The sequence below is a fragment of the Anguilla anguilla genome, chromosome 14 (assembly GCF_013347855.1).
Source record: "Anguilla anguilla isolate fAngAng1 chromosome 14, fAngAng1.pri, whole genome shotgun sequence".
Lineage (NCBI taxonomy): Eukaryota > Metazoa > Chordata > Actinopteri > Anguilliformes > Anguillidae > Anguilla > Anguilla anguilla.
In genome coordinates, this window is record NC_049214.1 from 28,593,789 (window position 1) to 28,616,265 (window position 22,477).

The window sequence follows — 22,477 nt, forward strand, 5'->3', positions numbered from 1 at the left end:
GGTGCAGGGGACGGTGAGGCTCTGGATATTCTAACAAACTTTCGTGAATAAGTTTGAGTGGAATGAGAACCCGAAACATCGCTGGCGGGACCTGGATTGTAGTTAGATAGCCGATAGCAACACTACCGACTTTACCGCTGCATCGCTGCTTTTGTTGTTTAGCATAGCACCCTGAGTTGTAGACAAAGTAGCTCGCAAGGTCATCATATGTAATTTCTGGCTATTTGGTCATGGCACCCTCCCATCAATAAACCCTGTGTGTGGAAATGACATTTCCCATCCAATCTAATAAGATCATCAGGTTTATATTTACAGGTACACATTCCTGTGGGCAGGCAAGCTAGCATTAACGGGTAAATCGTAATGGACAGGCTTTGCCACGAAATGCACTTAGTGGCCTTGCTGAAGGTCAAAGGTTGTGCGTATGGCGGACACAATGAATAGAGGCGTTGTCCTCTGCATGTGAAAGCCGTACTGCTTCTTAGCGGAGTATCCTTGATTTATACGTAGCAGCTGTGCTTCTGAGCTCTGTGGTTCTGTGATGCGTGAAGCCTGGGTCTTCACCCACTGTGCCCTGTCCCTGAGGACATGGTGTAGGTGTGGGGGGTTCCTGCTGGCTTCTGGTAGTGGAGGGTGAACCCCCGCTCTGTCCCTCCCCAGTGGTGCACTTCAAAGCGCAGGAGCACAGCGGCCCCTCCACCCCGGCCCTGGCCCGCTCGCAGGCCCTCACGTCCTCCATCAGGTCCCCCGAGCGGCAGGCCAGCCCCGGGGGCCTCCTCGCCCCCTCCAGCTCCGCCCGCCGCAAGGACGTCGCCACGCCTGAGGGTGAGTCAGGGTGCATCGTGGGAAACCTGACAGCCCCTATAACACACCCCCAGCCACTCACTGGTACTCTCCTCCCTAATTTAAACATGTAAACATGTAGCTGAATGAAGGCTTTCTGCACACCTGCCCCTTACCCCCCTCATATTTGCCTCTTACCCCCCCCCCCACAGACCTGCCCTTTACCCCCCTCACATCTGCCTCTTACCCCCCTCCCATCTTCCCCTTACCCCTCCTGCACACCTGCCCCTTAACCCCCCTCACACCTGCCCTTTACCCCCCCACATCTGTCCCTTCCCTCCCAGCACTTGTTCCATAAAGCTCCTGCACACTTACCCCTTACCCCCCTCTGCACACCTGCCCCTCACCCCCCCTCACACCTGCCCATTAGCCTCCTGCAAAGACTACAAGTCTATCTTTAATGGTTTCACTCCAGATAGCTGAACATGGATGGATTTGTACACGCCCCTTTCTGATGCCCGAGAGCTTGTCTCTGTTCCACCTGTCAGTCTGTCTGTCTGTCGGTCTGTCAGTCAGTCAGTCAGTCAGTCAGTCTATGCCGTTTCCCCTAAGTGGTCCTCCACTGTGGTCCCACTGTCAGTGGCATGAGTCCCTCGAGCTTCTCTCCTCTCCCAGTACACGCCTCCTTCCCTCTCTCTCTCTCTTTCTCTCTCGTGCCTTAGAACTCTGTGTCTCTCTCTTTTTTTACTCCCTGCAGAGAAGAGGAGGGTCACTTTTGAAAGTAAGTTTGTCCACCCAAGCGCACCCCTGCTGCATCCTTCCCCACCCCTGCCACGCCTGTGCCATGCCCTGCCACGCCCCCTAGCTGTGACAGGCCATGGCGTTCCATTTCCTCTCTTCCCCCTCCTCAGGTGATTGGTCAGGTTCATGAAGCTCTGACCCAATACAAAATACTCTGTATGGAAGGGTATTCGCTCTACTGAAGCATAATAATAAGCAGTTACTCCAATGCAGAAGCAGGCAGCCATTTTAATGCAATGTCAGCCCTGTAAAACTAAAAGCCACGATCCTTTCCTCAGTACTTTGAGCACTCTTATTGGTTAGCACTCGGTCTGCTGGCCAATAGCATGTGAGGCCCTTGAGACCTGACCTGAAACACTGCAGACAATGCCTCAACATCAGACGAGTAAAATAATAAGAGCCAAAATATGAACAGAGGTTTGACTTTTGAGTGTGAGGTTGAGGAAGTTCGCCAAACCCGTGTCCCATACCATCAACCACCAATCAAATCACTTCTGTGTGGTCGCATGACATAGACGTCACAGGAAGCTCTGTGTCCTGCCTGTTTGTTTGGAGGTTTAAAGGGGCTCTGCATCCTGCCGATGGGGACACAGTGCTGCCTGATGCTTCTGCATGACGCTCACTTTTCCCCTCCGTTGAAAATGGTCCCGTACGGCAGTGGGACACTCTCCTCTTGTGTGCCGTCCCGTGTGCGATGGGGTTCAGCCTGTGCTCACTCCCTGCCTGTTTGCATTTTTAAATGTTTTGTCTTGATTTTGGGTTGCCCCCGGCAATAACGAGCGGGGATGGTTTGTGTTTGGAGACAGCGCGCAAGCGTAGCTGTGAGTGATACTGTTCTACTTTTCTCTCTCCCCCTTCCCTCCTCTTTTGTGTCCCTTTCCCCTCCTCCTCTCCTTCTGCTTCTTACTCTCTCATCCCTCCCTCTCGCTTGTTCCCTCCCACTCTTTCTCCCTCTCTCTTTCTTTCTCTCTCCTTCCCTCCCTGCCTCTCTCCCTCTGTCACTCCTTCTCTCTTCCTCCCTCTCTACTTCTCTCCCCCTCTCTCTTTCCATCCCTCTTCCTCTCTCTTTAACTCCCTCCCACCCTCCCTTCCTCTCTATCTCTCTCTTTCTCACTCTCTCTCTATATCTCCCTCCCTCCCTCTCTCTCTCTCTGTGTCTCTCGCTCTACCTCCCCCTCTCTCTCTCCCCCCCTCCCTACCTCTCTCTCTGTGTCTCTCTCTCTACCCTCCCTCCCTCGCCCTCTCTCTCTGTACAGAGTTTAGCTGGCGGGGGAAGGACAGGAGTCACCACAGCACTCCGCACCGCTTCACCGTGGGGCTCAACATGCGGGCGGCTAAGTGTGCCGTGTGCCTGGACACCGTGCATTTCGGCCGGCAGGCGGCCACCTGTCTGGGTAGGTGACCCCAGTGCAGCGCCCTGCTGGCTCCGCCCCCCACAGGCATTTTTAGGGTGGAATTCTGGGCATTATAGCCTGGCGCCGTTTCTGGTGCACGAGTCTGTCAGGGTTAATTCCTTGTTCTCAGACCCTTTATGAGAAATCCCACTGAAGGTGCTCATCTCTGTCTCTCCCTCTTCCTCTCCTCTCCTTCTCTCTCTTCCGGCTTTAGAGTGCCAAGCTCTGTGCCATCCGAAATGCTCCCCCTGTCTCCCCTCCACCTGCGGCCTGCCTGCGGAGTACAGCTTTGGAGAAGGGCTGTCCCGGGACAAGCCCAGCTCCCCCACCCAGCAGCCCAAAGAGGCCAGCGGGCACGTCAGGCTGGAGGGCTGGATGAAGCAGCCCAGGTGGGTCCGAGCGCAGGGCGGGGCCAGGCTAATGTAGAGCGGTAGAGTAAGGCAGTGGGTGGGGCTAGAGAAGAGGGACCTGTGTATATATGATGTCATACTGTGTGCGTGATAATACTTTCTCGTAGGAATGGGAAACGAGGCCAGCAGGGATGGGAGAGAAAGTACGTGGTTCTGGACGGGACCAAGGTGTCCATTTACGAGACGGAGCCCAGAGAAGGTTCGGACGTCCTGCGACTCCTTTTGTGCCATTGAAAAGCATTCCGACTGATCGTCTGTTCAGTCGAAGCGTTCTGACTTCAGTTTGTTGCAGGTGTGTTTGTTTTTTCTGCCAGGGCCCGTGTCCTGCAGCACTGTGACAGCAGCTCTGTGTTTCAGATTCGGCCAGGCCGCAGGAGGAGATCGAGCTGTGCCCGCCTGACGGGGACGTGACGGTGCATGGTGCGGTCGGGGCGTCCGAGCTCATCAACACCGCCAAGTCAGGTGAGCCCCTTCCCACCTTCCCCCCATCGCTGTGTAGTATGTGTGCGATGTCCCCCACTTCTCACTTGAGGATGTCTATCCCCGCGGTAGATATCCCCTACGTGCTGAAGCTGGAGTCGCATTCCCACGCCTCCTACTGGCCGGGCCAGGCGTTGTACTTCATGGCTCCGAGCTTCCCGGACAAACAGCGCTGGGTTGCCGTGCTGGAGTCGGTGGTTGCCGGGGGGCGGGGCTCGAGAGAGAAGGCGGAGGCTGACGCAGTGAGTGGAGAGCTAAACCCAGAGTGCTGAAGAGCGCCCTGGAAAAACACCACAGACTACAGCTAAGCTCGCATAGAGTGGAGTCAGAGGAGGACCTTTCAATACGCGGCTTTCACATGCAGTTTATGGACATTTTAACTCTTCTTTTTTAATATTACAGCATTTGAACCTGTAGTGTTGGGGTTTTGACGTGTAAGCATTTCAGTTTTCTTAGCTGGTTTCAAGTTTAGTCATAAAGCAGTGCCACATGAGTCTTTGTTTCAAAGCAGATGCACATACTGCACATTAACATATGCATAAAGCACGGCAATGATGTGGATCTGCACAAAATACTGTGAAATATTGTATTCCTTAGTTATTTCTTTTTACCCCTATTTTTCATGTAGTTACTTTTTCATTTTATTTATTTTTTTTAAACATGTAAACATTTGTGTTTTTAATTACAAGTTCACAGTACTTCACTCCCTGCCACAACGGCAGCTAGAGGTGTTAAAATGTAGTAAACATTTCCATTTTTACTAAAACATTAAGACATTGATTTGACACTTCTATTTTAGGAGTACAGTTATCCTCAACCCTTGAAGGTGCGAGATCACAATCAAATATGTGATTAGAATGTTCTTAACTGAACATTCTAATGCCGATGTAACAATGACTGCTGGTAATTGAAAGCAATGGAGTTCTAGAACACTGGCTTAACATTCCATACCTTCCAAATAACCTACTTATGGGGAGGGAGTTCACTCTGGGAAAACCTTGAAGGTGCAGCACAGTAAATGCTTGTGTTATAAATCTGTCCTCTACTCAGTCACTGGATAACGGTGCTTAGTTAAGCTCATGGCCTGGCAGTGGCAATAGATACGTTTAAAGAAATAAACGTCTTTATTGCCTCTTCAGTGCAGTGAAAGTAACTGTTTGAAAAGTGTGTTTTCATCATTTTGTCTTTAGTTCCTGGTTTAGGTTTCCATTTTACGTTTTTGCACTGTCACGTGGCATCCTTTCTGTGGACTCACCACCACCGTTCTGTGATTCATTATTATGCTTTGGGTTTCATGTGTTGAGGTTTTTAAAAAAAAAAAAAAAAAAAAAAAAACTAAATTATGGGATGCGTGACTTTCACACGGCCCCAGTTTCGACCTTGTCACAGCAGAGAGAGAATCGTCTGTCCAGGCGAAAGGGCTGTGTGTCTGGCTCTGTTGGTAATAGTCTCTCTCTCTCCCTCTCCCTCTCTCCTCTGTCTCCTCTTGGCGCTTCTCCGTGCTCTCTCTCTCTCTCACTCTGTGTTTCCACTGGGCCTGTGTATTTCGGGGTGGGTTCGCCCCTCCGCTGTCCTGTATTGGGTGTTGCTGTGCTCATACTGTAGGCTGCTGTCTCCAAAAGGCAGAAGACTCTGTCCCCCCTGGTCCAGGTAATGAGGCTGTCTGCTGCTCGGCCCATTCCCCTCCCACCCCCCCGTCACCATGGCAACGGCAGGCCTGCTGTACGCCCACGGGAAACGCATGCTTGCAGCGCGCACACACACACATATATGCACACATACACAAACACACAAGCACAAATATATACACACACACACACATACGCGCAAACACATATACACACAGATACACACTCACACACACACACACACACACACACATATATGCACACACACACACGCGCAGGCACAAACACACACACACATGCAAACACATACACACACAGATATACACACACACACGCACATGCACACGAATGCAAGCAAACACACAGATACATGCACACATACATAAACACATACACACACATACAAACACATACACAGACAGATACACACACGCACATACACGTATATACAGACAGGTATGCACACATACAAACGCACACGGACACACATCGATGCATCCTCATCCCCTGTCACTTGCATGTATCCCTGAGCATCATTCATCCATGCAGTGCACTGCCATGGCCCTGCCATGCCCCTCTTTGCAGCTGCAGGACCTAGCCAGCCTGCCCCCCCCCCACACCCCCCCCCCCCCTTCTCATTCCTGTTCAGCGTCCCCCACCTCGCTCTGTCACAGCTCTTGTGGGTGTGGTCATTTGGTCCTTTGGTGATTGATGTTGATATCGATGTTGTTGTTGTTGTCCAGCTAGGCACCAGAGAGGCGTCTCCATGGAGACAAGGATTATGCGTGCAAGTTTAACTGGTGTTCTAATTCTGTAAGGCTCCCCAGATCAAAGAACTCTCCTTTACCGTTGCTAGAATTCGTGGTTGTTAGGGATGATGTCATTAGTCTCAGGTTGGACCAGACTGCTGTTTTAGGGTGTTCCTCTGTCAGTAGAAAGGCTTTTCTGTGCAATGTGAATGTATACCTTGCAGCACTGAGAAGAGTGTACTTTACTTTTTTTCCATCATCTGGATCCTTGACAATTCCTGATGAAATTCTGTCACTCTGTTGGAACGTGTTTAGAAACCTGTCACCACAGCAGTGTTGAACCAGGGATTCGAACCTAGGACCTTCCAACCGTTTAGGAGTCCCATTGCCCATCCACACTTTACAGAACATTCCCAGCATGCTTGGCATTCGCCCCTGCCCTGTACAGAGGGCTGGTTTTAGGAAAAGGGGTGGGGCTTGTCTTTTTGGTGCCAAAACTACCTCATCTACCGTTCCTCCCTCCTCACAGAAACTGCTGGGCAACTCACTGCTGAAACTGGAGGGAGAGGACCGGCTGGACATAAACTGCACCTTACCGCTCACAGACCAGGTAAACCACACACCTTACCACTAACGGACCAGGTAAACCACACACCTTACTGCTCACAGACCAGGTAAACCACACACCTTACCCCTAACAGACCAGGAAAACCGTACACCTTACCACTAACAGACCAGGCAAACCACACACCTTACAGCTAACAGACCAGGTAAACCACACACCTTACCACTAACAGACCAGGTAAACCACACACCTCACTGCTCACAGACCAGGTAAACCACACACCTTACCCCTAACAGACCAGGTAAACCGTACACCTTACCACTAACAGACCAGGCAAACCACACACCTTACAGCTAACAGACCAGGTAAACCACACACCTTACCACTAACAGACCAGGCAAACCACACACCTTACAGCTAACAGACCAGGTAAACCACACACCGTATAGCTAACAGACCAGGTAAACCACACACCTTACCACTCCACTAACAGACCAGGTAAACCACACACCTTACCACTAACCGACCAGGTAAACCACACACCTTACCCCTAACAGACCAGGTAAACCGCACACCTTACCCCTAACAGACCAGGTAAACCGCACACCTTACCACTAACAGACCAGGTAAACCACACACCTTACCACTAACTGTAATTAACTCTAATGTAACTTCTGTAATTACAACAGCCTATATTGTAGTTTTCTCTGGTAAAGAGTGTGCATACAGACTAGGTAAGCCATAAAGCTTACATTATCCTCTTCTTTCCCTCCCTCTGCTTTCTCTCTCTCTCTCTCTCCCCCGCCTCTCTCCCTCTCTCCCTCTCCCTCCCTCCCTGCCTCTCTCCCTCTCTCCCTCTCTCTCTCTCTCTCCCTTTCTTTCCCTCCCTCTGCTCCCTCTCCCTCTCTCTTTCCCTCCCCCGCCTCTCTCTCTTTCGCTCTCCCCCTCCCTCTCTTTCTCGCTCTCTCCTCTCTCTCTCACTCTTCTCTCACAGATAGTGCTGGTTGGTGCAGAGGAGGGTCTGTATGCTCTGAATGTGATAAAGAACTCTCTGCTGCACCTGCCAGGTCTGGGCTCAGTGTTCCAGATCCAAATTCTGAAGGACCACGGCTGCCTGCTCATGATCACTGGTCAGTCCCGTTACCATGGTTTCAACCCATTCCACACACACCAGAAGGTGCATTCTGTTACTGTAGCTCACTTCAGTCCACCAGTTTTCTTATCAAGCAGTTCTAGATGTATGTGTACATGTGTGTGTGCATTAGTGCTTGTGTGCGATCGTGTGCCTGTGCTCAACTTGACTTGCGGCTTGCGTTGAGTCCTCCAGGCGGAGAGAGGGCGCTGTGTATGATTGAGATTAAGAAAGTGAAGCAGTGTCTGGCCCAGTCTCACCTCCCGGCCCAGTCCGAGCTCTGTCCCTTCATCTTCGAGACCGTCAAGGGCTGCCACCTCTTCGCTGCGGGCAAGGTGGGCTGCCTCGGCTTCTTACGCACCGCCAGAAAATCCCAATTTGTCTCAGAAAATAAATGAACTCCCCTGGCAAAAGTGTTTGTTGTAAATTAATTCCTCAATTCCTGAGGGCATTTGTGGGAAATCCCCCTGAAGAAGGTGCTCATAAATTGTCTTGTGGTTTTGCATACCCCCCCCCCCCCCACCCCCCCCGCTCTCCCTGCAGATCGAGGGCGGGGCCTGCATCTGTGCCGCGCTGCACAATAAGATCATCATCCTGCGCTACAACGACAGCCTCAACAAGTTCTGCATCAGAAAGGTCAGGCGCCGCTCCTCAGTCTTCGTCCCTAACCGCTAAAGGATTTAGCATGACCGGGAGCTCGCCTCACACCTCACCTGTCACTGTCACTCTGACTCTACATCTCCACCCCTCTCTAAAACATCCTGTAACTCCACCCTTCTCCAGTGACCCCGCCCTTCTCTTAATGCCCCTGTGGTGACTCCAGCCCCTCCTAATTACCCCGTGTCTCCATCCCTACCTTAATGACCTGTGACTCTGCCCCTCCCTTACTGACATGTGACTCCACCCCCCTCCCCTAATGATCCTGCAGCCCCGACCTCTCATGATGACCTGTGACTCCACCCCTTCTTCTAATGACACGTGACTTCACCAATCCCCAGTTGACCCTGTGACTCCACCCCCCTCTCTCAGGAAATCGAGACGTCGGAGCCCTGCAGCTGCATCCACTTCACAGGGTACAGCATCATCATCGGCACCAACAAGTTCTACCAGATCGAGATGAAGCAGTACATCCTGGAAGGTAACGGCACAGTGACGGGCCCCGTGGTCCCGCTGAGGGTTTCCCTCTCTAGTTCCATCACGCCGAATGTCTGAGTTAGAAAACGCTGAGGTGTGTTTCTGAGTAGCTAAATGCGTCTTTCCCAGTGGAACTGTCACATTTGTCATGTTCGATTAGCTTCTCATCCATGGCGGGTTCATGGTGAGGAAGCTCTGCATCGGCTCGTAGGAGGAGGCTAAGAAAGCAAACCCAAGCCTGTGGAGGGAGAGAGAGCCCTTATGAATCTCAGCTGTGGGCGGAGCTACTCTGTGCTGTCAGCCAATGACTCGAACACTTCCTCAATGCTCCACAAAGACGAATAATTGTATTTATTTCGCCATTAGACCGGTTAATGTTTGGAGCACATCGGTCTTTGTTCCCCTGCATAGAATGTTAATTTTTTCTGTGCCCAAATATCTAAGGCGAGAACTGGGGTGGTTATGTGTCGAAAAATGAACAGCCTCAGTTTTGGCTATTGCCCACATGGATACGATAAAGACAAAATTGTTCTCTTGGACGGAATGCTTTTGGATATGTATTTTTACATACTTAACCCCATGGGGACTTGATGAAGAATTTGATATTAGGCCTTTTATGTGAGTTGTTTGAATTGACACGAGTATGTTTGGGCATGTTTCCCAAAGAAGCAATACTTATGAGAACATGGCGCGATTTTTGTGGACTGTCTCAAAGGTGGTTTGTTGGGAGATATAACAGTTTATATTTATTGTGTTATATGTATTATTACCATGCATTGTACCACATCATGACATGGCTTCTGCACCTCCCTTGCCGTTTACGTGGGAGGGGCGTATCTATGGGAGACGGAGAGTTTTAAACGGACACATCTGAATAGCGACCAGCGTTCTGATGAAGACCGGTGAGGTTAACGTTAACCGCTCTTATGACTAAATAAATAAATACAATTATATTGTTTTTTGTTTTTTGGAGCATCAAGCGTGTGTGCGGGTCTTTGCGTTCCTATCGCACGTTACCTGTGACCCGGCGCCTTGCGCTAGTTTTTTGGCGTGTTTGTTTTTTCTAACACTGTCATTGACTTGCACCAACCAATCAGACGACGGCACAGATCAGCCAGTCACAGACAGATGGCAGCGCTCCGCCGCCAGAACTCATTCTGGGTCTCCGCTAATCGGCTCGATCTGCTTCATTAATCCTGTTCAGAGCTGAAAAACCTCAATCAAACCCTCCGCTCTGAGCCTGAAGAGATTAAGCATCTCAAGTCTTTCCTCAGAACTTTTCGTACCTGAAATTACTTTTACTGACCTTTTTTTCACTTTCCTAAAAACTTGTTATCGTTTTTTGCAGTGTGTGTGGTGTCCTAAGTACTCTATGTGTGTGAAAAATACATTTTGTGTAACATCAATAAGGTCTCTTTGAAGTACACTAAATGTTTCTGCTGTGTTTCCCAGCATCCTGTTGGCTCGTTCTTACTGTCAAGATGATTGACTTCTAGGTCCTGATAGACTTCAGTTAACGACTTGCACATCTCTCAAATTAAATGCATAATTTTGCTTCTTCCATAAAATACTCCTGCCTTACATGGCTATTTCCCACATGCAGAACCTTAGCGATGTTAAATTTAATTTCTCAGGTGTCAGTCTGCCCCATTTTGGATTCTACTGAAACCTTCTGTCATTTTTAGAGTACAGTGGTACCCAAAGCTCTCCTTGAATACCCCCAGCCAGATGCCGGTAATTAATGACTCACCCCCCCCCCGCCTCTCTCTCTCTCTCCCTCCCTCCCTCTCTCTCTTTCTCTCTCTCTCTCCCTCTCTCCTTCCCCCCTCCTTCCCTCTCTCTCTCTCTCTGTCTCTCTCTCTCTCCTGCCGGTCAGAGTTCCTGGACAAGGGCGACGTGACGCTGGCCTCGGCCGTCTTCGCCGCGGCGACCCACAGCTTCCCCATCTCCATCATGCAGGTCAACAGCGCCCCCCAGAAGGACGAGTACATGCTGTGCTTCCACGGTAAGCCCCGCCCCCTCTGCTCTCACACGCGCCGCAAAAACCGTCTCAGCATCCCCAGCGTCCGAGCCTGCACCCCCCCCGCTGTCCGTTTCCTGAGCTACAGCCAGAGAGCTAGCAGGCCAGCTGTGAAGTGCTGTGACACAACTTGCTTGTAAACGGTGCTGTACAAAAACAGGGCTCGATTAACTGATTATTACACACATTTTCTGCGCTAAGCATATGGCCACGAGTTTTCGGTTTATGAATATGTATGAAGAGCTGTGCCTGAGTGACAGAGCTTCCACTGGCCACCGGTGCTGTTGCTGGCCACTCCCCTCATGATTATTCATAATATGCATAAGTATTGGAATGTTTCACTTCGATGATGCAGACAGAACTTTTAATGTTCAGAGCAGGGAGTTGACCATCTGGCGTGCGTGTGGAGTCTGCCTCATGCTGTGCTGTTGATAGTACGAGCTGGACGTGATCAGGTGTGCGGTTAAGTTGAGCTGTGGGGTGTGTCGTGTGTCCCTGTGCTCAGAGTTTGGCCTGTTTGTGGACGCGTACGGACGCCGGAGCCGCAGCGAGGACATTAAATGGAGTCGCCTGCCTCTGTCCTTCGGTAAGAAACAACAACCCTCTCCATTTCTCTCGCTTATACTCGCTTCTCTCTTTCTCTCTCTTTGCTCGATCTCTCTATCTGGCTTCCTCTCTCTTTCTCTCTCCTGCTCTCTCTCTCCTCTACACAGTAGTTTAAAGGTGAAGTAGTGCGGTGGTGCACTGCTGTAATGGTGTCAGGGTTTAGTAACGGTCCTCTGTTCTCCTGCAGCCTACAGAGAGCCGTACCTGTTTGTGACGTACTTCAACTCTCTGGACATCATTGAGATCCAGCCGCACGGTGCTCTGGGGTAAGACAGTCTAACAGGCCCAGTATTGGCTGAGGAGGGGCCTATTCCTTGCAGAAGGAGGGGCATATTCCTTAAAGTAGGAGGGGCGTGGTGATTGACAGAGGAAGGGGGTAACTGTCACCATGGCAACGCACCGAGAGATCCCTCCCTGGGCGACTCGCATCCGCGCCGAGCCCTGCCCGGCGGAGCATTGCCGCCTCTGGTTGCCATGGTGACGAGGGGAAAAAAATATGGCTGGGGTTCCGAAGCTGTGGAATTGAAATTCAGATGAGTGCGTTCCTTCTCCCCCCCGGCCTGTGAGCCCACACGATGCGCACTGCAGCCACAGTCAGTTCTCATTTACCCAATCGGCACTCACACTAACCCTTACACAGAGGAGCCCATACTCTGGGGCCAGATGAGCATCGGTGTTACCGTGGAGACATACCCTGAGGAGGATTTGGGAAGATAATGACACAGTTAGCCTGTAGCGCGCGATGCCGCAGGTCCTCTGATTGATGTCGCACTGCAGGTGACCTGTAGCGTGTGAGTGTTCAGGTTTGTGCTCAGCGTTGAGCTGACCCCCTCCTCCTCCTCCTCCTCCTCCTCTCCCGTCTCCCCTGTGGTCCTCCAGCCCCCCGGCCCACGTTCACCTGGACATCCCCAGCCCGCGCTACCTTGGCCCCGCCATCTCCTCGGGGGCGGTGTACCTGGCCTCCTCCTACCAGAACAAGCTGCGGGTCATCTGCTGCAAGGGCAACCTGGTGCGGGAGTCCGAGCTGCACCGGACCTCCTCCGGCAGGAGGTGAGTGGGAGCGCCCTCTGCTGGCCGCACGCGGTCCGTCTCCCTCGGCTCCTCCCTGCCTCCTCCCGCTCTCCTCCGCTCTCTTATCTCCTGTTCTCCAGGGCTCCACAGTGCTTCCGAAAACTGACGTGTGCTGACTGGAAAGATCATTTGCTAATTGGAGCACATCTGCTAATTGGGATGCAGTTGTGTGTCCCTAAATTTTTGGAGCACACATGCTCCTTGGAAAAAATGCTAGTGTAGAGCCCTGCTCTCTCTCACACTCTCTCTTCCTCTATTGCTCTCTCTCTTCTTTTCCCTCTCTTCTGTTCCTGTCTTCCTCTCTCAGTTTTGGGGGCTGTGGTGAGTGTGGTGTAGAGGTCTGCATGGGGCCGGAAACGAGGACCGAGCTCACCTAAATCAAACCCGACCCGTACCAGCCTGACCCGTACCAGCCCGACAAACACTAGTCAAATTTGAATCTTAAACCAGATACAGCCCGGTGATTGAAATAACAAGCCAACAACACTCTAAATGTCCACTAGCTGTTAACAATGATTGCCAACGATGGCAATAAGTAAAGCTTCTAGTTTTTGTAGTGTACCAATGCTCAGCTAGCTAATTAAAATATCCATATTTGAGCCTTCATGCTTTTTAAAACAGGAACGATCTCCTTGTTATTTCAGTATGTGCTTGCATAAAGTATGCTTGTAAAATAGAGGAATCATTTATATTTTAATGTCCATCAGTTTGTGTCCATCAGAACAGGCAAGTCAGCTTGCTTTAGTGCCATTGTTCCTTCTGTTGAAAAAGAGGTTAATAAGTTTCCTACTCCTGTGCTCTCAAATATGGCTGTTCTGATTTGCTAGTCGAGCATAACGAAACCTGGAAGCTTCGTGCCTTTGTTGTCAGTCATTATTAACGGCTAATCATTATTGTTGCTATGCTAACATTAGTAAACTTCCAGGTTGGCAGCGCTTACCTGAAAAAGGTTTGTGGGCCTGTACCTGATCTGACCTGACATCACAGAGCTAAAAATAGGCCGGACAAAATTGTGCTCGGGTCAGGATGCGGACCCCTAGTGTGGTGGGGTGAAGTCGATGTTTGGTTGAATTCAGAGCGTAGTCTTCTCTGCCACCGCGGCAACCTCAGCCTGGGGTGTGTTACGCACAGGAACAAGGGCGTTACGCACAGGAGCAAGGGCGTTACGCACGGGAACAAGGGTGTTGCACACAGGAGCAAGGGCGTTATACACAGGAGCAAGGGCGTTACACACAGGAACAAGGGTGTTGCTCACAGGAATTTGGGTGTGTTCGCAGGTGTGAGGGGTGCGTTAGACACGAGACTGGGGTGCGATCACAGGAGTGGTGTATCGCTGGGTACGGCACGAGGACTGCGTTTCATCAGAAAGCGTTCTATGCGTTGGAGAGATTCAGAGGGTTTAATGATGTGTTTGTCCTTTGCAGGAAGTGGAGCCCATTTTTCATTTGTCATAATCCCCGCTGAGGAGGGTGGGGAGAGATGTGTGAGGAACGGCAGTTTTATTGGGCTTGTGTTGATTGTTGAAATGTGAGGTGTGAAATAAATAAAGTTGTGCTAATCTGTTTCACTCTCAGACTCCTGATTAGCAGACAGCTTAGAATTTTACCGTCCCAACGGCACCACCTGCTGTTTGACTGGGAGAGTGTGAACTTCAGCTAGAACACGGTGTTAGTTCTCTGTACTGATAGGGTGGAGATACAGATACAGCTGGTGATGGGAACATTAGATATACAGTACTGTGCAAAAATCTTAGGCACCCTAGATTTATAAATATAATATGTAGTATATATTTGGTCTTAGATGTTTATTTTTTGGTTTCTGCATTAGTGTCAGTAGAAAAGAGCAAATTTGAGTTTTCCAAACATGAATTTTTACATTTTTGTAATATTTTAAGTAATAGACTACTTTTCAGAGTAGAGCTTTGGGATTACCTGGAGAGCCAGAAGCAAGCGAAACAGTCAAAATCTGCAGAAGAACTGTGGCAAGTTCTCCAAAATGCTTGGAACAACCTACCAGCCGATTTTCTTATAAAACTGCCGGACAGTGTACCTGTGAGAATTGATGTAGTTTTAAAGGCGAAGGGTGGTCACACCAAACATTGATTTTATTTAGTTTTTAACTATTTACTGCACTTTATATTATTTTTTCGATATTTATGACCTTTCATTTCATTATTTTTGAAAGCATCTTAGCTGTACAGCATTTTTTTTTTACAGGTGCCTAAGACTTTTGCACAGTACTGTATATGACACCAAAAATTGGTGATGCTGTCATATATAGCTATTAATTCACTCGTTTGAACTAATCATTGTGTTTTATTGTGGAGAGCAAAACCTTTTGTTTGGTTCAAACAAGTGGGTGATTGACAGCTAAACATACTGTAGCTCCACACACTTTTGGTGTCACGATGCCTCATACTCACATGATTAGATACAGCTGGTTCTGTGGGCGTGTCTCATTGTGGGCGTGTCTATCTATAAACACTGCACCCATTGGTTCTCTCGTTCAGCAGAAGTCTATCAATGTTATTCAACGGGGTGCTGAGCCACCACACGCTGGCAGTACAGCCTGGCAATAAAAATTAGTCTTTTTATAGTGAGGGAATAGGCCAAAACTGTAACTTATAAACGGGAAGTTTTGCTCCATAATATTTTGTAACTCATAAACTTGATTCTTAATAATGACTATGCTTTGGCTCCAATGCTTGATTGGACTTGGATTGGATCTGGTGACCTACAGCAGCACGTCCAGCTGACATGTAGATATGGTCACTGTTTTGTTCCTCAAACCACCGGACTTCTGCTCACGCTCTGCGAACCGGAGCTTTGTCATGTTGGAAGAGACCCCTCTCGGCAGGATAACGCATCTTTAACACGCAGTGAAGATTAAGACATTCACCTTGCCTTCTAAGGGTATGAGTGCACTCCAACCATTCCAGGAAAGTGCGTCATGCACTATCATGCAACCGTCAGAATCATCAAAAGTTGGAATGCTGCTGTTTTAATTTTTATCCACTAGCTGTAGCTCATTTGAAAAGTTTGTGAATGTCGGTACAAGGTGTAATGGAGGCTTTTGAAGGTTTTACGTAGTTCTCGTGTGGGAACCTGCATTAGCATGATTATGTCACTATTATGAGTGGGAGAGCAGCAGGCAAGACTTTTTCCGCTGATCCATTTCATCCTTCTGTCCTCCTCTTTCCCTGTTTTTGATGTGAAGATGAGTGATAGTGTGTTTGATCTGAGGAGTCGGCCTGAAAATTACATTTAAAAGAGAGGAGATCAAACTGGCTAGTTGAAAAGAACTGGGGTAATGAGTCTTTACGAACTCTGCATGAGTCAGTGAGTTAATGCTTTGAATCTGCTGTACCCTTTTCCTGTTGGGGAGCAAAGGCCTGTGAGCTTTGGATTAGTTAAGGGAATTCGGTGATTGACAGCACATTGGTCCACCCATTATGGTAGCACATGAAGAAGTATCGCATCCCAGTTCTGTAGCTGGAGCTGTGTGATAGAGCAGCAATTAAAAACGCACACAGAGAGAGAGACAGAGTTTACCAAGGTCTACCAAAGCGCCTTTCTCCAGGCATTTCAAATTCTCTGGTTTTATTCAGAGAAATGATGGACATATTTTATGAGTGTTTGAATTTGTTTGTTTGAATTAAATTTCCTCACATGCCAGGAGTTTCTTGACTATTCCCAGTTTAGGTTCTGGGTTTTTTTGTTTTCTTTTTCTTTACCTTTGCTAAAAAAAAAAAATTAAACTAAACTTTGTCTAGTGCCTTGTTGCAATGGTAAAAAAAAATAGGCTTTAATGAATACATATAATCACTTTATTGAAACCGTGCAAGCTCCACCCCTGACCCCGCCCCTTGTGCCGGTCTCCGTAGCAGCCCCACCAAGCGGGGCCCGCCCAGCTACACCGAGCACATCTCCAAGCGGCTGGCCTCCAGCCCTGGCTCCCTGGACGGCGGCCTGCACCGGGACCCCAGCACGCCGCACCGCTACCGCGAGGGACGCACCGAGTTCCGCCGAGACAAGTCCCCCGCGCGGCCGCTGGACCGCGACAAGTCCCCCGCCCGCCCGCTCGAGCACGACAAGTCCCCGGGCCGGGCCATGGAGAGCCGCCGGGACCGCTCCCCCGGGAGGATTTTCGAGGATCGGCCCCGTCTCCACACGGGATCCGTCCGCACGCCGCTCACGCCCGTCAACAAGGTGCGCGGGGCGGGGAGTGGGAGTTGGGGTGCGAGCGAGGGACAGCTAAATTTCCGAAGGTTGCAGACTAAATTTCTACAGAGGCTAACTAACAGGCTGCTAAGATTCAAGATTTATTTGCAGGCGGTTGGTAAAATGTTTATACAGATATCCATCCTGCATCTCTCCAGCAAGCTAACATGACATACAACTTAGAGACTTCTTGCATGCCTGTTAACTGGCTAACATTGGCCTGCCATTTCGGCAACTAGCTGAGGTCTAAACCACAGGAAACAAATTGTTGTTCAGCTCCCTGCAGTCAGTGTCAACCCAGTTGAGTGTACGCTAGTTGGCTAATATTATGCTCTGTATGAATATGCCCTTTATTCGTTTGAGTTGCCCATGGAGGTATTGTTGTGGATAATATTGTCAGTAACAGAAGACAGTAGCAAGTAACAAACTGAGCTGGAGAGCCATTGTTCTGTGCAAGCTATCTACACTTCTAGTGCAAATCTACACTACAATTCACGGTAAACAGCTATGCACAACATGCCTGATTTACCAGCAAAGAAGGAAATGTTCTATTTACTTTTCAGTGGAAGCTGTCTTTAAAATCCTCATGCCAGATGCTTCCCTTCTTTGACTTGCCAGCAATGCGGCAGAAAGTTACTGCATACCCTTCAAAATGAGTTCCCATTACAGACAAGCAAGTCACGCTTTCTTGCACTTGTTTGACAAATTAACACGCTTTGTTTGAAAGAACATTCTACAGCTTTTCCCTGTAAAAGTTAATGTGGAAGTAATGACTATGACTATACAATTTTAGTCTAGTGTTTTGTAATTACGGAATTGCTAAATTCTACAATATCCCTCTTAAAAAAATTTAAAAAAAAATATATATATATATATACAGTATATACATACAAAGTAGACTACATGTTTTGGACAGAGACATTTTTCTTCTTGATTTGGCCCTTAACTCTGCATTTTTAGATTTGTAATCAAACAATTCACATGTGGTTGAATTGCGTGTCCTTTATTTTTATTTAAGGGTATTTTTATTCACTTCCATTTCACCAAATCCTTTGCATGCAATGACTGCTTGAAATCTGTGACCCATAGACATCACCAGGTGCTGAATATCTTCTCTGGTGATGCTCTGCTAGGCCTGTACTGCAGCCATCTTCAGCTCCTGTTTGTTTGCATTATGGCTAGTTGCATTACGTTTTCTCTTCACCATATGAAAAACATGTTAATTGGATTCAGATCATGGAAATGACTTGGCCAGTCATTCACTTAGCAGTTTTTGGCTTTGAAAAACTCCTTTGTCTCTTTAGCATTATGTTTGGGGTCATTGTCTTGCTGTAGGATGAAGCGTTGTCCAATGAGTTTGGAGGTATTTGGTTGAACTGTTTCTGTACACTTGAGAACACTTCATATTTTCCAATTGTTTTCATCACACTCTGGTGGATTCTTTAACACAATGTGAGTTATGATTGACATGAATTTCATACAAATTTACTGTAGGAATTTTAATTTACTGGATGTCAAGTTATTTTATATTACCTATTATATTAACAATATCCCATAATTTATAATTTTTTTATCATTAAAAAAATGTTGCCAAATTTTTTCATTAAAGTCAAGTGGAGTCCTGAAGGCCAAGGACCCACCTACAACTGTTACAAATTAAAAATAATTCTACCATAGGATTTTGGATTATAGGATTCCAAAAATACTCCGTACTGCCAATTGCCCTATTGTCACATTCTCTTTCTCCCTGCAGGTGTGGGATCAATCGTCTGTCTGACTGTGACAATTCCATCACCTCATCCAATCAGTGGAACGACTCATACCTCTGGTCCCGCCCCTAGTCTGACAGAACTTCACTTCTCTGGTCCTGCAAGGGTTGCTCTTAGAGCAGAGTGGGTCAGAGGTCAGATTAATATCGGGCCTCATTTTAGGAGCCCAGCAGAAGTGCCTGGAAAAAAATGCATTGCCTGCACAAAACAGAAGTCACTCTCAGCTGCAGCGGTGTCTGTCTGAGTATACAGAGTTCAGAGTAGTATTCAACCAGCAGCCTTATCATTGTGAAACTTGCACCAGCTTGAGGACTAAAGCTTAGCAGGATGGGGCTTGGTTAGGGCTACTGTTATTGTTAGGGTTAGCACTAGGATGGGACAACTCCTGGGAAAACTATGTTGCTGTTGGAAGAGGAGTTGGCCAGTAGGGGGCAGTCTTCCCTTTGGACCAAATAAAATCCAATGTCCCAGAGCAGTGACAGGAAGACTGAGCTTTGGTAGATGCCGTCTCGTATATAAGACATTATACTAATGTCCTGACTCACTGTGGTCAATCGAAACCCCATAGCAATTGGGGGTTTCCATGATGTTTTGGTCAAATTCCCAACAAAGCGCTCACCATTCAACCCCCAGCTGAATTGGCTTAATAATCTCCAACTCTCTGCTTTAGATGTGGCTACACGAGTAATGGTTGTTTTCCCCACCACACTTCACTGTAAGCTCTTTGAAATACCAAGATGAAAGCCCCTATATACAACTAAAACCACTGTGTTGGGGACTGGAGATTATAAATCTTTGCTGTGATTGGTGATCTGCCCTCACCTGTGTCTGCTGTGATTGGTGGATGGAGATGAGTGCACACTTCCTTGTAGGCTCCTAAACAGAGGATCATGTGACCGTCTGACCCCTCCCCTTTGACCGCAGCCCTTCAGCGCTCGACCGGAGCGCTGCCATGCCAACGCGGTGGAGCCGCCTTCCACGGGCCGCTACGGCCACTGTTACGACCGCATTTCGCTGTGCGTCCTCGCTGCGCTCTCTCTCTCTCTCTCACACACACACACACACACACACACACACACCCACACCCGACCTCCACTCTCGAAGCCGCTGTGTGTTTCAGTAGCAGTTTCATCAGGCAGAATTTTGATGAATCGCGTTATCTCACATTATCCTGACCAACATATAGGAAGTTCCCTGCTCCCACCTGAGAAATGTAACCAATTAGTGTGTTTTTAGAGAGGGGGTTGTGGTTTGGAGGGAAATTAAAATGGGCTACCGCAGCAGACCACGCCGGGGTTCCACTCCTGTCAGCTAAGAACCGGAAGATTCACGTTCACCAAAGCTGGCCAATAAAAATGTTGCCTGGTCTTACGAATATCAATTCCTAGAGATGCAGATGAGGGTCAGAGTTTGGCATAAACAGCAAGGATCCATCCTGCCTTGTGTCAGTAGTGCAGGGTGGTGGTGGTGGTGGTGTAATGGTGTGGGGAATGGTTTCTTGGCACATGATAGGCCCCTTAATACCTATTGAGCTTTATTTGAATGGCACAGCATACTTCAGCATCGTTGCTGACCATGTGCATCCCTTCACAACCAGTCTACCCTTTTTCAAATGGATACTTCCAGCAGGAGAATGCACCGTGTCACTAAGCAACCACCATCTCAAGCTGGATCTGTGAGCATGACAGTGACTTTGGCCAATGGCCTGCACAGTCCCTAGATCTCAATCCAATAGAGTGGGAGGAACGGGAGATTGGCAGCATGAATGTGTGACCAAAAAGATCTGCAGGAACTGAGTGATGCTATCGAGTCAGCATGGACCAAATTTCATGAGGAACGTTTCCAGCACCTTGTTGAATCCATGCCGCCAAGAATTCAGGCTGTTCTGGAGGCAAAGGGTGCCCAGTACTAGACAGGCGTACCTAATCAAGTGACCAGTGAGTGTAGTCTACCCTCTCCTCTCCCCTGTCCCCCATAACCTACCTAGCAAGGCTTCACTGGGGCCAGAGTGTCCAGCCAAACCTCCACAGTGTCGCTTTCTCCGATGGCCTCTGTAAATAGCTTGACTCTGGGTTTTGTAGAGATTAAATGGAGTATGAGGCTGCTGACCAGCCGTGTCTATTTTTATTAAATAAGTGTTTCTAACATGTGACCTGAATGTTGTTCCATTGAGAATATCCCACGTCCCGGTTCTCGCCAGAAGGAATGCCGTTGTTCTCCTCCGTGTGACGGCACGGAGTCCCAGCTGCCCACCTGTGTCATGGTACAATGTGCTTCTCACCTGCGCCAGGTGCTGAACCGGTTAGCCGCTAACGAAAAAAAAAAGACAAACATGCGCTGCGTTAATGCTGCTTTCCTGTGAACTAAACCAAGTTTTTGCTAAGAGCTTGTGTGATATATATAATGTCCAAAATAGTTTATTTATTTTTTTGAGAGGTTTTATTTTGAAGAATAAAGGTGACAGCACCGACATCAAACACTGCAGCAGGTCAGAAGACTCAACAGCGCCCCCTGCAGCTTGCTGTATTCCTATCGCTTTAGCGCACTCTGTGCAGCTCTCCGCACCAGGGCCCCCACAGTTCGACATGACCGTTACCCTCTTCTTTTTACCATCTGGGTCCTTATTCACAGCAGTGCTGATCTAGGATCTGTTTTCCAGTATCCACATCCAACCTTATCTATTCTGAGCTATAATGCAGCGCTGATTCAAGATCAGGGCCTGTATTCACTAAGCACGCGAGCAATAGCGCTGATGTAGGACCGGTCTACCGTTCATATAATAAACTATAAAAAAACATAATATATAATAAAATATCAGCAATACTCCTCTGCAATGCTTTATGAATATAGGTTCTGGGGCCTCATTTATAGAATTTGCTTGGATTTCATGCTAAATTTGATATTATATTCAAATCTATTGTACTGTGAGTAAGAATGATTTATATAATGTTTGTATATTTGAATAAAGATTCATACGTCCGACATTTGCATGTTTCACCTAAAAATCGCAAGTGACCATGAACTCTTGTGACCGTAAACAAGCTCAATTTCTCTCTCCAGTGAATGCCTTCAGTTAGCTTTATAAGCTGGACTTCCCCGTCTCCTTTTTCCCATGTAAATTATTTAGCAATTACAGTGTACAAGCTGCAACTGAAAATGTGATGCAAGCATTATACCTGCATTACAGCTGACCAGCCACAAGGGATAGTTTATACACATGGTCTGGAGCTTGCTTAGAGGCAAGCACATTTTCATGTTTAAAAAAAAAAAAAAAATTTTTTACATCACACCTACGTGAATTTCATCGTACACACAATTTACAATAAAATACTGTATGTGTACAAAAATGCAATAGATAAGGCCCCTGATCTTGGATCAGTTTCGAGGTACAACGCACAAAATTATTTGGTGAAAAAGTCATGGCCGAAAGTCCTGGTGAAATGGCAGAGCTGCACAGCAAGTCTCATTAAAAAAGTTTTCCCTCACAGAAAGATCCCCACATCGGGGTCACGTTTATTTTTCATAATGTTTATTTAGTCTTATTTTTGGCTTTTCCTATCTTTGCTGTATTCACTGCTTATATATGACAACAAAAAAAACAGATGGTGATGTCTTGACAACTGCTATTTACTGTAGTTTTTCCTGATTTTTTTCTAAATGTTAAGACTGCATTAAACATGACTGAGCTACTCTCATGTATAGAATGTCCCTGTTC

The 22,477-nt window shown here is 48.1% G+C and overlaps 1 protein-coding gene across 9 annotated transcripts in view; it reads left to right on the forward strand.

The window, feature by feature from the left end:
• LOC118212598 (citron Rho-interacting kinase-like) overlaps positions 1-22,461 on the forward strand; it is a 65,873-nt gene extending 43,412 nt beyond the window's left edge. For 3 of the 9 annotated variants that reach the window (XM_035390636.1, XM_035390638.1, XM_035390644.1), the window contains 19 exons: positions 661-825; positions 1,541-1,564; positions 2,841-2,978; positions 3,193-3,367; positions 3,496-3,587; positions 3,746-3,850; positions 3,941-4,110; positions 5,474-5,518; positions 6,775-6,855; positions 7,805-7,940; positions 8,138-8,277; positions 8,486-8,578; positions 8,972-9,080; positions 10,953-11,081; positions 11,602-11,682; positions 11,890-11,968; positions 12,582-12,752; positions 16,657-16,981; positions 18,747-22,461. In XM_035390636.1, coding sequence (XP_035246527.1) covers positions 661-825; positions 1,541-1,564; positions 2,841-2,978; positions 3,193-3,367; positions 3,496-3,587; positions 3,746-3,850; positions 3,941-4,110; positions 5,474-5,518; positions 6,775-6,855; positions 7,805-7,940; positions 8,138-8,277; positions 8,486-8,578; positions 8,972-9,080; positions 10,953-11,081; positions 11,602-11,682; positions 11,890-11,968; positions 12,582-12,752; positions 16,657-16,981; positions 18,747-18,770 — 2,282 coding nt within the window. In that variant the 3' untranslated portion in view covers positions 18,771-22,461. Of the gene's footprint in view, positions 1-660; positions 826-1,540; positions 1,565-2,840; positions 2,979-3,192; positions 3,368-3,495; positions 3,588-3,745; positions 3,851-3,940; positions 4,111-5,473; positions 5,519-6,774; positions 6,856-7,382; positions 7,405-7,804; positions 7,941-8,137; positions 8,278-8,485; positions 8,579-8,971; positions 9,081-10,952; positions 11,082-11,601; positions 11,683-11,889; positions 11,969-12,581; positions 12,753-16,656; positions 16,982-18,746 lie in introns of all 9 variants that reach the window. The other 6 variants (XM_035390640.1, XM_035390641.1, XM_035390642.1 and 3 more) reach the window with 4 other exon arrangements.
• Positions 22,462-22,477: the final 16 nt, after the last annotated feature.